This window comes from Protomyctophum parallelum (genome assembly GCF_964188405.1).
Source record: "Protomyctophum parallelum genome assembly, chromosome: 21".
NCBI lineage: Eukaryota > Metazoa > Chordata > Actinopteri > Myctophiformes > Myctophidae > Protomyctophum > Protomyctophum parallelum.
In genome coordinates this window covers 31,455,857-31,471,106 of record NC_139713.1, presented here as the reverse complement: position 1 = coordinate 31,471,106, position 15,250 = coordinate 31,455,857, and the positions used below count along the sequence as shown (strand labels likewise).

Here is a 15,250-nt window from a genome sequence, read left to right as displayed (position 1 = left end):
CCTTTCTTCCATCTCTGTATAGCGTGAGGCAGCTTGATGTGCAAGTACAGCCCCTGGACATGACGCTCATTGACGCTGGTACTGTATGTCACAGGGACTTACTGTAATTGCAACCTCCAAGTTGCAACCCTTGATGCTGAGTGCCAAGCAGACAGACATTGGTTGGGTTCCCATGTTTTAGAGTCTTTGGTATGACCCGGCTGGGGATTGAACCTCGACCTCCCAATCTCAGAGCGGTTCACTCTAACCGCAGAGTGGTAGAAACCTCTGTAAATTAACGCCTACTTAACCATACCGCAGCCAGTGGTGGAAAAAGTACTCACATTTTTTATTTAAGTAAAAACATCAATACTGCAATGTAGAAATACTCTTACATTTTGAATTCCGGACTTTTACTTGTAACAAATGTATGTACTTAAAAGTACCAAAAGTTAATGTATTTTTTGTAACATCAAAATCTACAAAGTAATCTGAGTTGTAGTGTAGAGTACATTTTGTACAATTTTGAGGTATTTTTACTTAAGTAAATGTACTTAGTTACTTTACACCACTGACTACGGAACCCTAAAAAAAAGAGTTAAAGTAGCAGATGCAGATTCACAGCCTGAAACGCAGCGCAGAGCTTGTAGATCTGCTACTTTGTACCTGAAACGCAGCGCAGAGCTTGTAGATCTGCTACTTTGTACCTGAAACGCAGCGCGAAGCTTGTAGATCTGCTATTTTGACATTTTTCAATTAGAATCCTGCGAAGTAACAGTTTTGGACAGTTTGGTGGCGATATTATTTAAAACATTTTAAAATAGTGAAAATAGACAATTTACATGTAGATCTGCTATTTTCACTACTTCAGCTGCAGAAAAACAAACAAACATAAAAAAGTTGATGTATGGAGATATGAGGATACGACCCGACAGCAGGGATGTACGTAAGCTAGTAGATGAGCTATTTTCAGCGTGCCTACGCTGTACCAGGAAGTGTGAATCATTCTTTACAAGAAAACACTCTTGCTCTTATCCTTACAGCATATAGAAGTACTCGTAATAATGTATGCATGCATATCTTGTCAGCCACAAAACATGAGTCGACATCGTGTCAACTATGGAACTTTCTCCCAGAGCAATTTGTATCTGAAACTCATGTAAAACCTTTAGGCCTATTAAAAAAATATATAAGAAGAAAAGAAACAATTAACTTAAATTGTCCCCACTGCCGATAGCCTGTACTTAAAAACATTTCGACAATGAGTTCACTTGAACTATAATTATCCTCTTATCTTTAGGTATCTGGATCCATACATTAAAAAAAACAAAGGCTTAAAGCAAATGGATCAACAATTATATATAGAGCCCCCGTAGAATATCACTTATGTCAGATGAATATCAGTGTACATCTGGACTTCAGGATTTGATGTTGAAATATTTCTTAAATAGAATAAGAATACAAAATGGACAAAACATGAAACTCGTGTGAAATAAAAATGAAACCAACCAAATTGAGAATAAAAAAAAAGGAAAATCAGTGCTGAAACAGCTTAAACTAACTTGTTCATTTGACTTGACATTTTAAAGACATTTTGTGCAAAAAAGGAAGATAGATAGAAACATGAAACGATACATAAAAAATGTATATATAGTCTGAATATAAATTTTAATAGCATTCCTAAAAAGCACAGTTCATGCTTTTAAGAAGATATAATATTTGATGGTTGATAATTAGAATAGAGTAGAAACTTGAGTATATAAAAAAAAAGCACATGCACATTTTGAGTATGAGGTATTGGAAGCTGAGGTTGAGGCCATTGCTTTGCAATGGCAACTCGATTCAAGGAGAGTGAAAGCATTTTCTCAGAAAAATAAAAGTATAAAATAATCTAAATTCCCTAGTCTAAAATTGAATTACTAAATGGTAAAATGCAGCACTTTGAATGTGTCCCTGTTTCTTTACAGCGTTAACAGTTGTTGCCAAATCGTTGCTGTCGAGCATAAAACTCTTATCTCCATATTCTAACTTTTTGTGTGATTATTTGTTCATAAATGAATGCCCTACAGCGTCACACAAAAGTATCAAAAGCAGCAGATATACAAGGTTGAAACGCGGCGCAAAGCGCCGCATTTGAGGTTCTAGATTTGCTACTTTTGCTACTTTTGAATTTCAGTTCGGAAAAGTAACAGTTTTGGACATAATGAGGTTTCCACCCGACAGAGAGAATATTACGTGTCCAATATTATTACAATGAAACACTGAGGCAACTACGTTTCTTATCCCGTTTTAAGAATTATTATTATTTTTCAGTGAGGATCAATTTGGTTTGCATTGAAAAGAAAGGCAGACTATCATCAAACGACCATGCAGGCTTCTTAACGGAAACTATCCCTTTAATAAGATTACTTGGAATGACATTTAGTGGTATATTCATGATTCATGTACTGTATAATATTCAAACCTGGTTTTAAGAGTGCACAAATGAAATGTTTTAACAAAATTAGAATGATTAACAAAATATCAGAAGAATGTTACGTTTTCTGGTTGTCTTCAACTATACGTACGTGGCTCATGCAAAAAACAGGCTCACATGAAACTTCAATTCGTATGTCAATGTACGTGGGCTAGAAAGCAATAGTCCAACAGCACAGTGGTTTAAGGACTGGAATAAGTACACAACCACAAGAGCACATTGTTTCGGACCGCAAACCCCCAAGCCACTTAACCACCAAATTATTACGAAAACCTACTATTGTTCAAACACCCGAAAGCTGTCTGAAATGGTGAAAAAAGGCCTTTGAGTAACAAATGTAAAGGCGTGATCATTAATTCTATTTACCTCGAGGGTTTCAAGGGAATCGCACAAGAGAGACATTAAGGCCCAAACTCTGAGATGGCAAACTAGTACCAGATGCCAACAAACTAATGTGTACGTTTTGATAAAATAAAATGTTTATATTAAAATGAAATGTCTTTTGTTGGAAATGGTACAAATTATCAACAGTACTTTGTGATTCGCTTCCCCCACATAAATTAAACCTTGCCTTATTATGGACGTTTCTAACCTAGAACTTGTTATTTCCTGTAAATACTCATCTTAAGAAGTAATGTGTACTGTGTGTGTGTGTGTGTGTCTGTGTGTGTGTGTGTGTGTGTGTGTGTGTGTGTGTGTGTGTGTGTGTGTGTGTGTGTGTGTGTGTGTGTGTGTGTCCCCGTGTCCCAAATGCATTTATCTTTACAATCTTTTCTAAAACACAATATAAATATAAAGTCTGGACTTTCTTCCTTTTTCCTTCCTGTCCCTAGCCCATGTTGGAGCGGAGAAAGATAAGTTTGTTCATCTCCTCGGCGGTTACCTGCTGCCTCCTCTTCATGGCGAGGCTCTGCTCGCACATGGCGACGCACTCGCTGCGTATGCCCACAGCGGGCACCGCCAGCAGCCACAGGGCCAGGCGCGCCAGCCGGGGGAACCTCTCCGCCGCCGCCGCCGAGCTCCAGTACTGAACGAGGTCGGGTGTTCCCTGGAGGAGGGGCTCGGCCAGGTACTGAAACATCTCCTGACGGACCAGACTCTGGCTGTCGTCGCTGCTGCTGCCGGACATGGAGCAGGTGCCCAGGGGGTTTCCTCCGCCGTTGCTCCCGTCCATGCGGCCTCTCTTTGGGGCCGGGGAGCCGTCCGAAGGGTCACCCCGCTCGTCGCCTCCCGATACCCCGCCGCCGCCGGCGCTTAATCCTCCGTCCTGGCTCTCGGTGGCCATTTCGCACGCCCGGGAGATGATGTCCTCATGTTGGTAGGCGGGCACCGGGCGCAGCTTCAGCTGGGGGTCCAGCACCATGGCCACTTGGTGGGCTCGCTCCACCTGCGATGGAGAAAAGTCAAAAATCAAAAGGCGTTGATCGCTAGCTCTCGCACATCTCACGCCAACGCAGAATCATCTACAATGCCATCCGATGCTTTCCCAGTTTTAAATGGGTTAAAAGACTGATGCTGGGTAGACATTCACTTGCGCAAAAATGCCTCTGTGTCACTTAAATTAAATACATACAGTATGTAAATGTGAATCTCAGGCAAACGGCATCATTATTCATGCGGCATGTTGTGAGGCTAAACCCAATTGACAATGTAGGCATTTAGCAGATGCTCTTCAGAGCTAAAGTGTGAAATTGGAGTAAAAGGCTCTAATCAATAAAAAACAGGGGAAATAGTTACATACTGTAGTGGAGTGCAAAATATTTAGTGCTTCAAAGAAACTAGGATACGAGGTAAATATGAAACATTAAACCTAACATCTGAAACGACATTTTTAGCACTGTGGTCACGTACTAAAAACAAATAAATAACAAAATATGTGTGAACAAGTAACCTACAACATGATCTGCATAGTGTACAGTAAGTAGCATCTGTATCAGCATAATGTGACAGGAAGGGGTACAAGGAAAGAGGAGTACTAAACATTACAGTATTACCCAGAGTTCCATTTGCTGGGGGTGGGGATCCATGCATCTGCTTTTGATATCCCGCGCATGGTCAAGTGATCCAGAGATCGGAAATCGGGGCCGATCACATCATTTCCAAATGATCAGAATCAGATCGGGAACAAACAAATTTGATCGGGACATCACTAGTAGCAGTTTCCGTGCCATAGGCGTAAAGACGAGCTTACCGTTACTCTGTCCAGCATGCTATAGTCATAAGGCCATCCAGGTTAATCGCGATCGATTCACATCGAATTTAGCATGTTGTAGCATTTTTAGCTAGCACCAGGCCGCGATCACGTAAAAACGACGGTGCTTGATTAGAGCTTAGATTGACTTAGTTATCTGCTGGCCATCTGGCAGAATGGCATCTATCCTTAGACTGGATATTGTCTGTGATTTTGGATTTTGTAAAATTGTGATATGTGAAGTGTTCTATAAAAATATAAATATCGGATCAGGAAAAAACGGTATCGGCAGATAACTCAAAATCGGAATCGGATCGGGAGCATAAATTACCAGCTGCTGCCTTATATCCCATGGCTGAGAGGTCGGCTAGAGGCAAAAAGTGTGTGGTTGCCTAGAGACGAGGCGGCCAATCAGGACGATAGATTGTCATTACAGCCAATGAGCAATATAGGTCTCAACTACAGCAAAGGGGGCGTGAAAGCACGGCAGAGAGAACAGTGACCAGCTGTGCAAGCAGCTGGTAAACAAAAAACGCGATTGGGATATCCCTAGCTATTTTCATTATTTATCTTACAATGAAGTGTACTGAATATATATGGAACCCTGTCTTTAACACCCCTTTCCCTTACCTTAAAGTTTTCCTTGAGCGCTTCCAGGAAGTAGTGGCAGAGCTTGCTGGCGGTGCCGGTGCCGGCCTCGCCCGCCTTGGCGGTGAACAGCTTCTCCAGGCGCAGGTAGACGGGCACCACCTGCTGCATGGTGGGCCTCCCTCGCTGGCGGCTCAGCTCCAGGGCGGCCAGCCGCAGCGGCGCCAGCAGGAAGGCCAGCGTGCCCAGCAGGTGCTTGTTGAGGCCCTGCAGGAGCGGCGCCGTGGCCTTGCGGCGCCCGTACGCCTCGCACACGTGCTCGAAGTGGGCGTGAACCTGCGGCAGCAGTGTTGATTTTGACATGCAGCAAATTTTGATTTTAGTTTTGGTCAAAGTCCCTTGAGTGGTTTTCAATTACTTTTGGCGATGTTTTAAGTCACCTGGAATGTTTTAGCGTTAGTCGACTATACATGTCTTAAGATTTTAGTTGACTAAACCTACAGTTAATTTAGAATTTTGGCGGGCCCTGATGCAGTTGTAAGGACTGATTTTACACTTTACACAAGCTCACAACACGTCACAGCGCGATGCATTGTGAGCTTGTAAATCTGCTATTTCCAGCGTGCAACCAAGCGTAAAATGACATGTCTTTAAGTTCTACTGGATCTGTTGTACAGTAGTGCCTTCCTGACATTTTAGTCTGGTTTTTATTTGTTGACGAAATTGTCAATATATTTAGTCTATGTTTTAGTCACCATAGCTTGTTTTTTTATTTAGTTTCCGTTTAGTTTTCGTCAGATGAAAAATGCAGTCGACGAACATTTTTCATCACAGTATTTAGTCGACGGTAATTGACACTGACCTGCAAGAGGGCCTCGGCCGTGCCGTCCCAGCATGGCGGTGTGACGGGGCACTGCGTCGGGCCGCCGCCCTCCTCGGTGGCATTGGAATATGACGGCGGCGGCTCCAGAGACAGGCTGGTGGACGAGGCGATGTCGCGGCACGCCGAGAGGAGCTCGGCCAGCTCGTGGAGGCCCCGCGCCTGGAGGCTGCGCTTCCCGAGGACGGCCTGGACGACGGCGGAGAGCGAACAGCCCGCGCACCGCAAGCACAGCCGCCCCCTCCCGCTGCCGCCCCCGCCCCCCAGCGGCGACCCTCCGAGTCCCGGTGCCCACGCGTGTCGGGGCTCCGACACGTACACCGTGCGGATGTCCGACATCACAAACTCCGACAGCACGTTCTGCACCCACTGGTGCACCTGCTCGGGGCCCTCCCTCAGCTCGGCCTCTCGGACGCCCAGGACGTAGCGCCTCAGCCGGGAGCCCTCCACCTGGTGGGCCGTGAGCACGTGGCACGCGTCGGGGCCCGACGTCTGCGAGGAGTGGCAGGCGACGGCGATGCCCAGCGACGCGTTGGAGCCCAGCGCGCACGTCACCTTCACCTTGACCTGGTTGTACATGCGCGGCAGCTGGCGCAGCGCCAAGGCACTCATGTTGCCACCCAGGGCATCGCGGGTGGAGTAGGCACCATGGCGCGCGCCCGTGTCCACCAGGGTCTGCGCCAGCTTGAGGAAGTCCTTGCTGTTGAGCACGCTGAGCACGCTCGGGTCCGAGCACATGAGACGCAGGAGGCGCTCGGCCACCTGCTGCCGCTCCTTCTCTGGCAGTCCGTTGTTCTCTGTGGGTAGAGATGGACGGTGGATGGATGGTGGTGGTGGCGGTGGGTGGATGGATGGATGCATGGTGGGTGGAGAATGGAGATGGATGGATGGGTGGGTGGATGATGGGTGGATGGGGAAAGCAGGGCAAAATACAAGAGCACATTACTACAGGTGAACTGCCTGCTCCAGTTAAAAAGCATCATTATAATGATGTAGGGCTGCGATTTGTATGTATACCTTAACGATTCCCTCTTAACAGTCTGATGTTTAGGGGAGAAAAATCTATATAACTTTGGTCTTCATTATAATTTGTGTACAAATCCAATCACTCATAGGCTACAGCATTGCATACATGTTATTGTAGAGGTTCTGTAAGTGAGGTCCATGGGGGGGCAGACAGTAGGCGGACAGGAAATGGGGAGAGAGATGGGGGGAAGACATGCAGTGAAGGCCGTCAGGATCGGGAGTCGAACCCGCAACACTGCCAGAGTGGATTACCAGCCAAGGTGCCTGGACCGCTGAGCCACGGCCCAGGCCGCTTGCAACCATCATATTACTGGTTAAAATCGGTTCGTATCTCCCGATGTAATCACACATTATGATTTTCTCTCAAAAGGAACGAGTTGAGACGAATAACGATCTAAGTCCACACTAATTATCCATAATGTATACATTATGGATAAGGGTTCAGGACAGTTAGGCCTTTTTGGGGAGGGGTCAGAACAAATTATGGACTTAAGATGGTTTTTCGTCTCAACTGCTCGATTAAGAATGGAACTTTAGGAACTTTTGATATAAAGAACAAATGTAATGTTTTTGGTCTTTAGGATAATGTACCATCCATGATGATTATTTAATGTACCATCCATGATGATTATTTTGGTCTTTAGGATAATGTACCATCCATGATGATTATTTTCTTTTACGTCACATAAACCTGTTGGAAACAGCATTCTGAAGAAAAATAGTTGTAGTGAAATAGTGATAGTATTCTGGCAAGGGAAATATCATTAGTAGAACTGCAAAGCGATGGCAAAACTGCTGTAAAGAGTACATAAATGTGACGGTCCGCAATGACACACTGTATCATCTTCAAGTCACAACACAAGCCCATTCATCTTCATTATTAAATCACAATAGCTAACTCAATATTTGGCACATTGTGCATTTCTGTGGTCAAAGGTCAAGAATGACACTTTGTTGGAACATAACTTATTAAAAGCTGTGTTAGTGATATACTTTTGTTAAAACTAAGATTCAAATAGCTCATCGTATATTCCAATAACAATCTGTGGGGTGGGTGATGGCTGATTTAAGCAGTCAAACCTGGCCTGAGTCCAACTACAGTAATTGTACTGAGAGCTAATCGATGCACACAGGATATATCAGGCATATACACACATACATTCGCATTGAATTCAATTTCACACAGCTGTGGTATTTGGGATTCAGTTCTGAGAAAAGAGGCGAGGGTTCAATGCTTGGATCAATGCAATTCATTGTGTCAAAGTTGAGAATAGTTAAGCTATGCCTCTGCACCTGTGTGGCAAATATTTACGATGGTGTCACTAGGGGGAGCCACTGTCCTGAGAGAAGCCTACGGCGGTAACATTTCTCTGGTTATACAACAGTGAGGCATGAAGCACCATTTGATTCGGTCAAATTTGTGGAAATGAAGAGAACTCTGGCCTAAAAACCTTGGCTATCGTCGGTCCCTACGCTGAGTGTACGCGAGTAAATAGAAAATACATTTTCAGGTCAACTCAGGATACCAATTAATTGATAACCAATTAGGAGAGGGAACTTATACGGGATAAACAAGTGAAGAAAAAACAAGACAGGTCTAATAATATGGATCCCAGTCATTTAATTTCCTCCAGTAATACTTACGGTTGAGAGTGTGATTGCGCACTGGGGGATGGGCATGAGACTGAACCTGCTGTGCGAGTGTGGGCAGGGCCAGGGCCTGCGAGCCCCTCCACAGGTGCTCCTGGTGACCAGAGGCCGGAGAGATCTTTGGAGAATCCCCTTTGGTGTGGTTCTCGTTGTCTGCTGTAGGGGACACAGAAAACACAAACATGAACGTAACCGTAACTGTGACATTAAGGTCATCTAGGTCAGAATATGAGTGGAGGGAAAATAAACAAAAAATAAATTAGGAATAAAACAAATGTCTGCTAACTTTCCCTTTCTCCAATGCATTTCAAGCATTTGCCACCGAATGCACAACCTCCCAACTCTTTAACTAGCTCCAACTCCTGCCCAGCAGAAGTAGTTATCATTTTAACCACTTCATCCATTTGTACGTTTGTACTATTCAAAAATAGCAGATCTATAAGCTCACAGCATGAAACTTTGTGACGCGTCGCAAGCTTGTACATCTGCCATTTTGTTTTTTAGTTTTTTTAAGTTAAAAAAAAATATTAATAACATTTACATAAATCTTCTCTTGTAAGGGGGGTCCCTGGCACAAATCTATTTTCAGACGTGGGAGGGGTCCGCGGCCGCGGCCAAATGCTTCCTTGGCGCGAAAAGGTTTGGAGAAGCGCAGCCCTATAGTGGTGGACTCACCAGCATGGGACTGCATATGCTCCAGCAGGTTGTTGTAGAACTGGAACTGGATGCCACAGGCGCCACATGTGAAGGGTTCTAGAGACAACAGAAAGACCCAGAAGAGGAGGGGGTATATGTATGGGCTCTGGGGGTCAAAGGTCAAACTACTGCACCCAAAATGCCCGTCGGGAATGTCTGCGGAGCGCTCGCGCCCCCAATATGCCCATGAAGCCTGATTTAGACGTGGTTGCCTGCAATTTCCAGTGTCGTTTGCTCTGTATAAATAGCAGATCTACAAACTCACAATGCGTCACGAACGTGACATGTTGTGAGCTTGTAGATCTGCCATTTACAGGCACGCGACGCCAGCGTGCCGCCATGTATAAATCAAGTGTGAGCTGTTGCTATATCCAGCTGCCCGTTATATATTTTATCTTAAACATCCGACGAAGATGAAAAATACAGGCCCTATTTCAGGTTGAAGGGGAATTTTAAAACCTATTAAATGAAGCCAGCCTCGTTTTAAAAAGGAAATACAGTATGGCATTCAAATACTGGATTTGGGCTTTTTTATGAGAGGTATTTATAAGATGCTTTTCATCTGCACATTTTGCAGTCTATGTTTGAAAAACACCTCCACATAATCTTGTTTTCTTGAAGCACACAAAGAACCCTCCAGGAGTATGTGAGTCGCGACAGCACTATTTATTATTTTTTTGCCATATCTAATGCACCTCTGGAAACATAAAACCAGACAATATAAGCTTCTCCTCCTGAATTGTCCCTGCACTAACTGAGCAAGAAAGAGGCACCAAATGAAAATGATCGCGGAGAGAAAAAAAAAGAAAGAAAATACACGCCAACTAACAAAATAATAAGGCAGAGAGAAAAAAACAAACGTTGACATGGAAAAAGAGGTAGCAGGGGCCGGGCAAACGTTTTGTTTCGAGCAAGGTGGGTGTGGTGGTTGGACTTACTCTGGGATGTAGAGAAGGAACTGGCCACCAGGGGGCTCTGAGTTCCTGTGGGTGAAGGATGAGACAACAAGTGAGGCTGCTTGGAAGCACAAGGTCTACCAGCAGTGGTGGAAAGTAACCAAGTACATTTACTAAAGTACTGTACTTAAGTAGAATGTTGAGGTATTTGTACTTTACTAGTACAATTTCCAATATTTTTACTTCTACTCCACTACAATAAATATTGTACTTTAACATACATGAAACACTTTAGCACTATATACATTAATATAGTATACACTACAAGAATTGAAAAGTACAAAATTACCAATAACATTTTAAATGCATTGCTGTATTTATTGAAATGTGGTTGAAGAAAGACGTTACAAAAGACACGCACATCTAAAAACCTACTATAAGAATTAAAAAGATTCGGCACACCAATTAATGCTCCCCCAGGTGTACGTTTCCTGTGGCAACTTTTCGAGCCGAAATGTGGAATATTTCCAAACAAATGAAAATAATATATATATTATTTTAATCTTCGAAAATAGTGATAATATAGATCTGCAAGCTCCCAACGTGACACCTTGTGAGCTTGTACATAGGCTATTTTCACTACATTTTAAAAGGTAGGGTAATTGATTTATTTTTTCCTTTAGGTTAGTATTGATAGCAATCATTGATATCCAAAAAATATAAAATAGGTATCCCGACCTGAAAATGCATTTTCTGTTGGAGAGCTGGAGAGACATGGACACCCCTGTTACTGAACACACACTGGCCCCTTTTCCACCAAAAGAACTTCGGTTCAGAACCAGTGCCGTTCCGAACCTTGGTGCTTTTTGCGAACCGGTCGCGAACCGGCTGCATTTCCACCAGATTGACGGCCGGTTCATTTGGTGGCGCTATTATACCTCAACACAAAATGTTGAAAGAGAAGGATCCGTCATGCGCCCCGAGGGCGTTGCACAACACAAACCGATGTAAACAGTATCCACGAGGTTGTGATGTCAAGGTTACAAGTTATTATAACGCCCCGCAAGTCTCAGCTGGATTCTGGATCGCGATGCATCCGTATACGTTTGGATCGTTTCATGTTTGCGTTGGCAATTAATGTAAACGTATTTTTGTTCAAAGATATCTGTTGCGTGTGTCACTGTGTCTGCGACGTCCTCCCAAGTTCCAACCCACTGACAAGTTCCAACCTACTGACACACCCACTTATATCGTCTCGGTTCACAAAGCGCTGCGTGCAATTACAAAGCTGAACCACCGTTTTGTGGTTCACATTGGGAACGAACGTTTATGGTTCGGAACCAACTCATTTTCAGTGGAAACACTCTGAACTGGTTCAATATTTAGCGGGAAGAAAGAACCGAACCGGTTCAACCCCGGTGGAAAAGGGGTCACAGTGTAGCCTAAGGTAGTGTACCATACCTTTAAATAGGGATAAAGTGGTTCAATGTTGTACCATTTCCCTTCCTTGAAATGTAGTGGAGACAGAAGTACAATATCTGTGTTTGAAATGTACGTAGCAGAGTGAATGTCAGGAGCTTGTACTTAGTCCACCACTGCTCGTCTCCCTTGATCCAAATCATTTGCTTCAATACCATTGGTGTCGGGCAGAAACCTCTTATCTCCATATTTTCTACTGTGATCATACTAAAGCACAAACACAAAATCATCAAAAGTAACTGATGAGCCACACAAATGTGGAACGCCCTACCAACTGTCATTATAGACATGCATGTGAAACCCTTGACTGCTCTCAAAGGGCACCTACGGACGGCTGCAATTCGAAACGGGCCCCCTTTTCCCCCTCACTGGATATGTTTTTTCCCCCTTTTTACCTCCTTTATGATGATTTCCTGTTTTTGGCTATTATAGAAGCGTATGTTTGTACGTCTCTAAATGTTATGATGAATCGAAAACGGTGGACCCTCTTGTAAACAAGTGTAATGCTTTTTGGCGTCGTCCACTCACAGTTACGTTTTTTTTATTGAGTTGTGCTTGAAATGTACTGTAATTCTGCACACTGTTAATACACTGTAAATACTTAAATCAATCAATCAATCTACAAGCTCGAAACAAAGTGCAAAGCGACGCGTTTTGAGCTTGTAGATCTGTTACTTTTGTCATTTTGAATCCTGTCCGGTTTTGGACAAATGAGGTTTCCACCCGACAGGAACGATATGTCATAGGATGTTTCACTGTGGAAGCAAGAATAATAAAAGCACACACAATAAGGTGAGATAAAATGGGTGCTCACCGCTTGAGTTCTGTGAGCTGTTCGTGTCGACCAGGCTGGGCGGAATTGCGCTGAACAGGCTGACTTTTTAATACCCCCAAAAAAGAAATAAGAAGAAAGAAAGCTAATCAACAACCTATACTATAAAAACTTCAGACAATAATATGAGGAAGGGAAAACATTGTTATTTTCAAACGTAGTCAAACAGAATGTGCTGCAATGACTCAACTCCTAGTCGTTGTCAGGGTGGAGGGGTCAGAGGTCACCAGGTCAAATATAGTCAGAGTGGAGGGGTCACCAGTTCAACATATAGTCAGGTGGAGGGGTCACCAGGTCAAATATAGTCAGGTGGAGGGGTCACCAGGTCAAATATAGTCAGGTGGAGGGGTCACCAGGTCAAATATAGTCAGGTGGAGGGGTCACCAGGTCAAATATAGTCAGGTGGAGAGATCACCAGGTCAAATATAGTCAGGTGGAGGGGTCACCAGGTCAAATATAGTCAGGTGGAGAGGTCACCAGGTCAAATATAGTCAGGTGGAGGGGTCACCAGGTCAAATATAGTCAGGTGGAGGGGTCACCAGGTCAAATATAGTCAGGTGGAGAAGTCACCAGGTCAAATATAGTCAGAGTGGAGAGGTCACCAGGTCAAATATAGTCAGAGTGGAGAGGTCACCAGGTCAAATATAGTCAGGTGGAGGGGTCACCAGGTCAAATATAGTCAGGGTGGAGGGGTCACCAGGTCAAATATTGTCAGGGTGGAGAGGTCACCAGGTCAAATATAGTCAGGTGGAGGGGTCACCAGGTCAAATATAGTCAGGTGGAGGGGTCACCAGGTCAAATATAGTCAGGTGGAGAGGTCACCAGGTCAAATATAGTCAGGTGGAGGGGTCACCAGGTCAAATATAGTCAGGTGGAGAGGTCACCAGGTCAAATATAGTCAGGTGGAGAGGTCACCAGGTCAAATATAGTCAGGTGGAGAGGTCACCAGGTCAAATATAGTCAGAGTGGAGAGGTCACCAGGTCAAATATAGTCAGGTGGAGAGGTCACCAGGTCAAATATAGTCAGGTGGAGAGGTCACCAGGTCAAATATAGTCAGGTGGAGAGGTCACCAGGTCAAATAGTCAGGTGGAGGGGTCACCAGGTCAAATATAGTCAGGTGGAGGGGTCACCAGGTCAAATATAGTCAGGTGGAGAGGTCACCAGGTCAAATATAGTCAGGTGGAGAGGTCACCCGGTCAAATATAGTCAGGTGGAGGGGTCACCAGGTCAAATATAGTCAGGTGGAGAGGTCACCAGGTCAAATATAGTCAGGTGGAGGGGTCACCAGGTCAAATATAGTCAGGTGGAGAGGTCACCAGGTCAAATATAGTCAGGTGGAGGGGTCACCAGGTCAAATATAGTCAGGTGGAGAGGTCACCAGGTCAAATATAGTCAGGTGGAGGGGTCACCAGGTCAAATATAGTCAGGTGGAGAGGTCACCAGGTCAAATATAGTCAGGTGGAGAGGTCACCAGGTCAAATATAGTCAGGGTGGAGAGGTCACCAGTTCAAATATAGTCAGGGTGGAGAGGTCACCAGGTCAAATATAGTCAGGTGGAGGCGTCACCAGGTCAAATATAGTCAGGTGGAGGGGTCACCAGTTCAAATATAGTGCTTTTTGAGGGTCATGACCTGAAAAGGGTGAACCACTGCTCTAATAACAAAGATAACTTAAATAACAATGTCTATTATTTTCATGTATTTGACAGCAAATAGTACAATATCAAGATGGAGCAATGCCAAACGCCAGTGTTTTGTTGTCCATTTCAATTTGTTGCATCATTACACATCCCTGAGCGTAACCAGCCATAATATTAAATGGAAATGATCATAATGCATTTGAATATAGGTCTAACTCGTCCTCTCCACTCTATCTTATTGACCCAATTTTGTGGATGTTTTAGTGTGTGCCGTGCTTTAAATAGTTATTTATGGCAAACTGCTCTTCAGCACAAAGAGGGAAAAGGAGGGGGACCGATCAAATGAAAGATACCAGAGATAACAGAAAAGAGAGATAAACCATTGCTTTGACATTATAGGTTGAGAATGAAACGGTGTAGCAGTAGAAATGATGCCTATTATTAAGAAGAAATGTGAAAATGAGCCCAAGCACCATTTTGAAAGTGTGACGATTACTTCCTTCCTTTCCACCAATTTCTTTTGACAAAAAGCTCACAGCACAGCATGCTTGGAGAATTATGTTATCTAACTATTCATTCTAGAGATGTCTATCTGTGAATCTGTCTGTCACTTCCGTAGCAAGACTGCTGCTCGCTATTATGGATCCATCTCTAAACGCAACGGCGCTCGGCACGTCTCGCTCAACATTGTCCTGTGCTCTGCCTCTGGCCTCAATGTACGCTGCTGACAAGCACCACACATCTGCTTGCACTATCTTCATTTACTTCATTTTCGTCAAAATCCCCTCCTGCCATAGCGTCTAAACGAACATATTCTCTAGCAATAGAAGTTGTCAACCATTGACATAATTTTTATTTCTGTTAATCAAAAACATGGAGGTTTCTAGATTTATTGTAATAATAATAATAAGGTGTCA

The 15,250-nt window shown here is 44.0% G+C and overlaps 1 protein-coding gene across 4 annotated transcripts in view; it reads right to left on the bottom strand.

Moving 5' to 3' along the window:
- Nucleotides 1-872: 872 nt before the first annotated feature.
- znf618 (zinc finger protein 618) overlaps nt 873-15,250 on the bottom strand; it is a 44,008-nt gene continuing 29,630 nt past the window's right edge. For 3 of the 4 annotated variants that reach the window (XM_083793476.1, XM_083793478.1, XM_083793477.1), the window contains exons 9-15: nt 12,676-12,738; nt 10,425-10,469; nt 9,466-9,543; nt 8,785-8,946; nt 6,097-6,911; nt 5,277-5,570; nt 873-3,842 (exon numbers count right to left, since the gene is read on the bottom strand). In XM_083793476.1, the coding sequence (XP_083649602.1) occupies nt 3,285-3,842; nt 5,277-5,570; nt 6,097-6,911; nt 8,785-8,946; nt 9,466-9,543; nt 10,425-10,469; nt 12,676-12,738 (2,015 nt within the window). In that variant the 3' untranslated portion in view covers nt 873-3,284. The remainder of the gene's footprint in view (nt 3,843-5,276; nt 5,571-6,096; nt 6,912-8,784; nt 8,947-9,465; nt 9,544-10,424; nt 10,470-12,675; nt 12,739-15,250) is intronic. The other variant, XM_083793479.1, reaches the window with a different exon arrangement.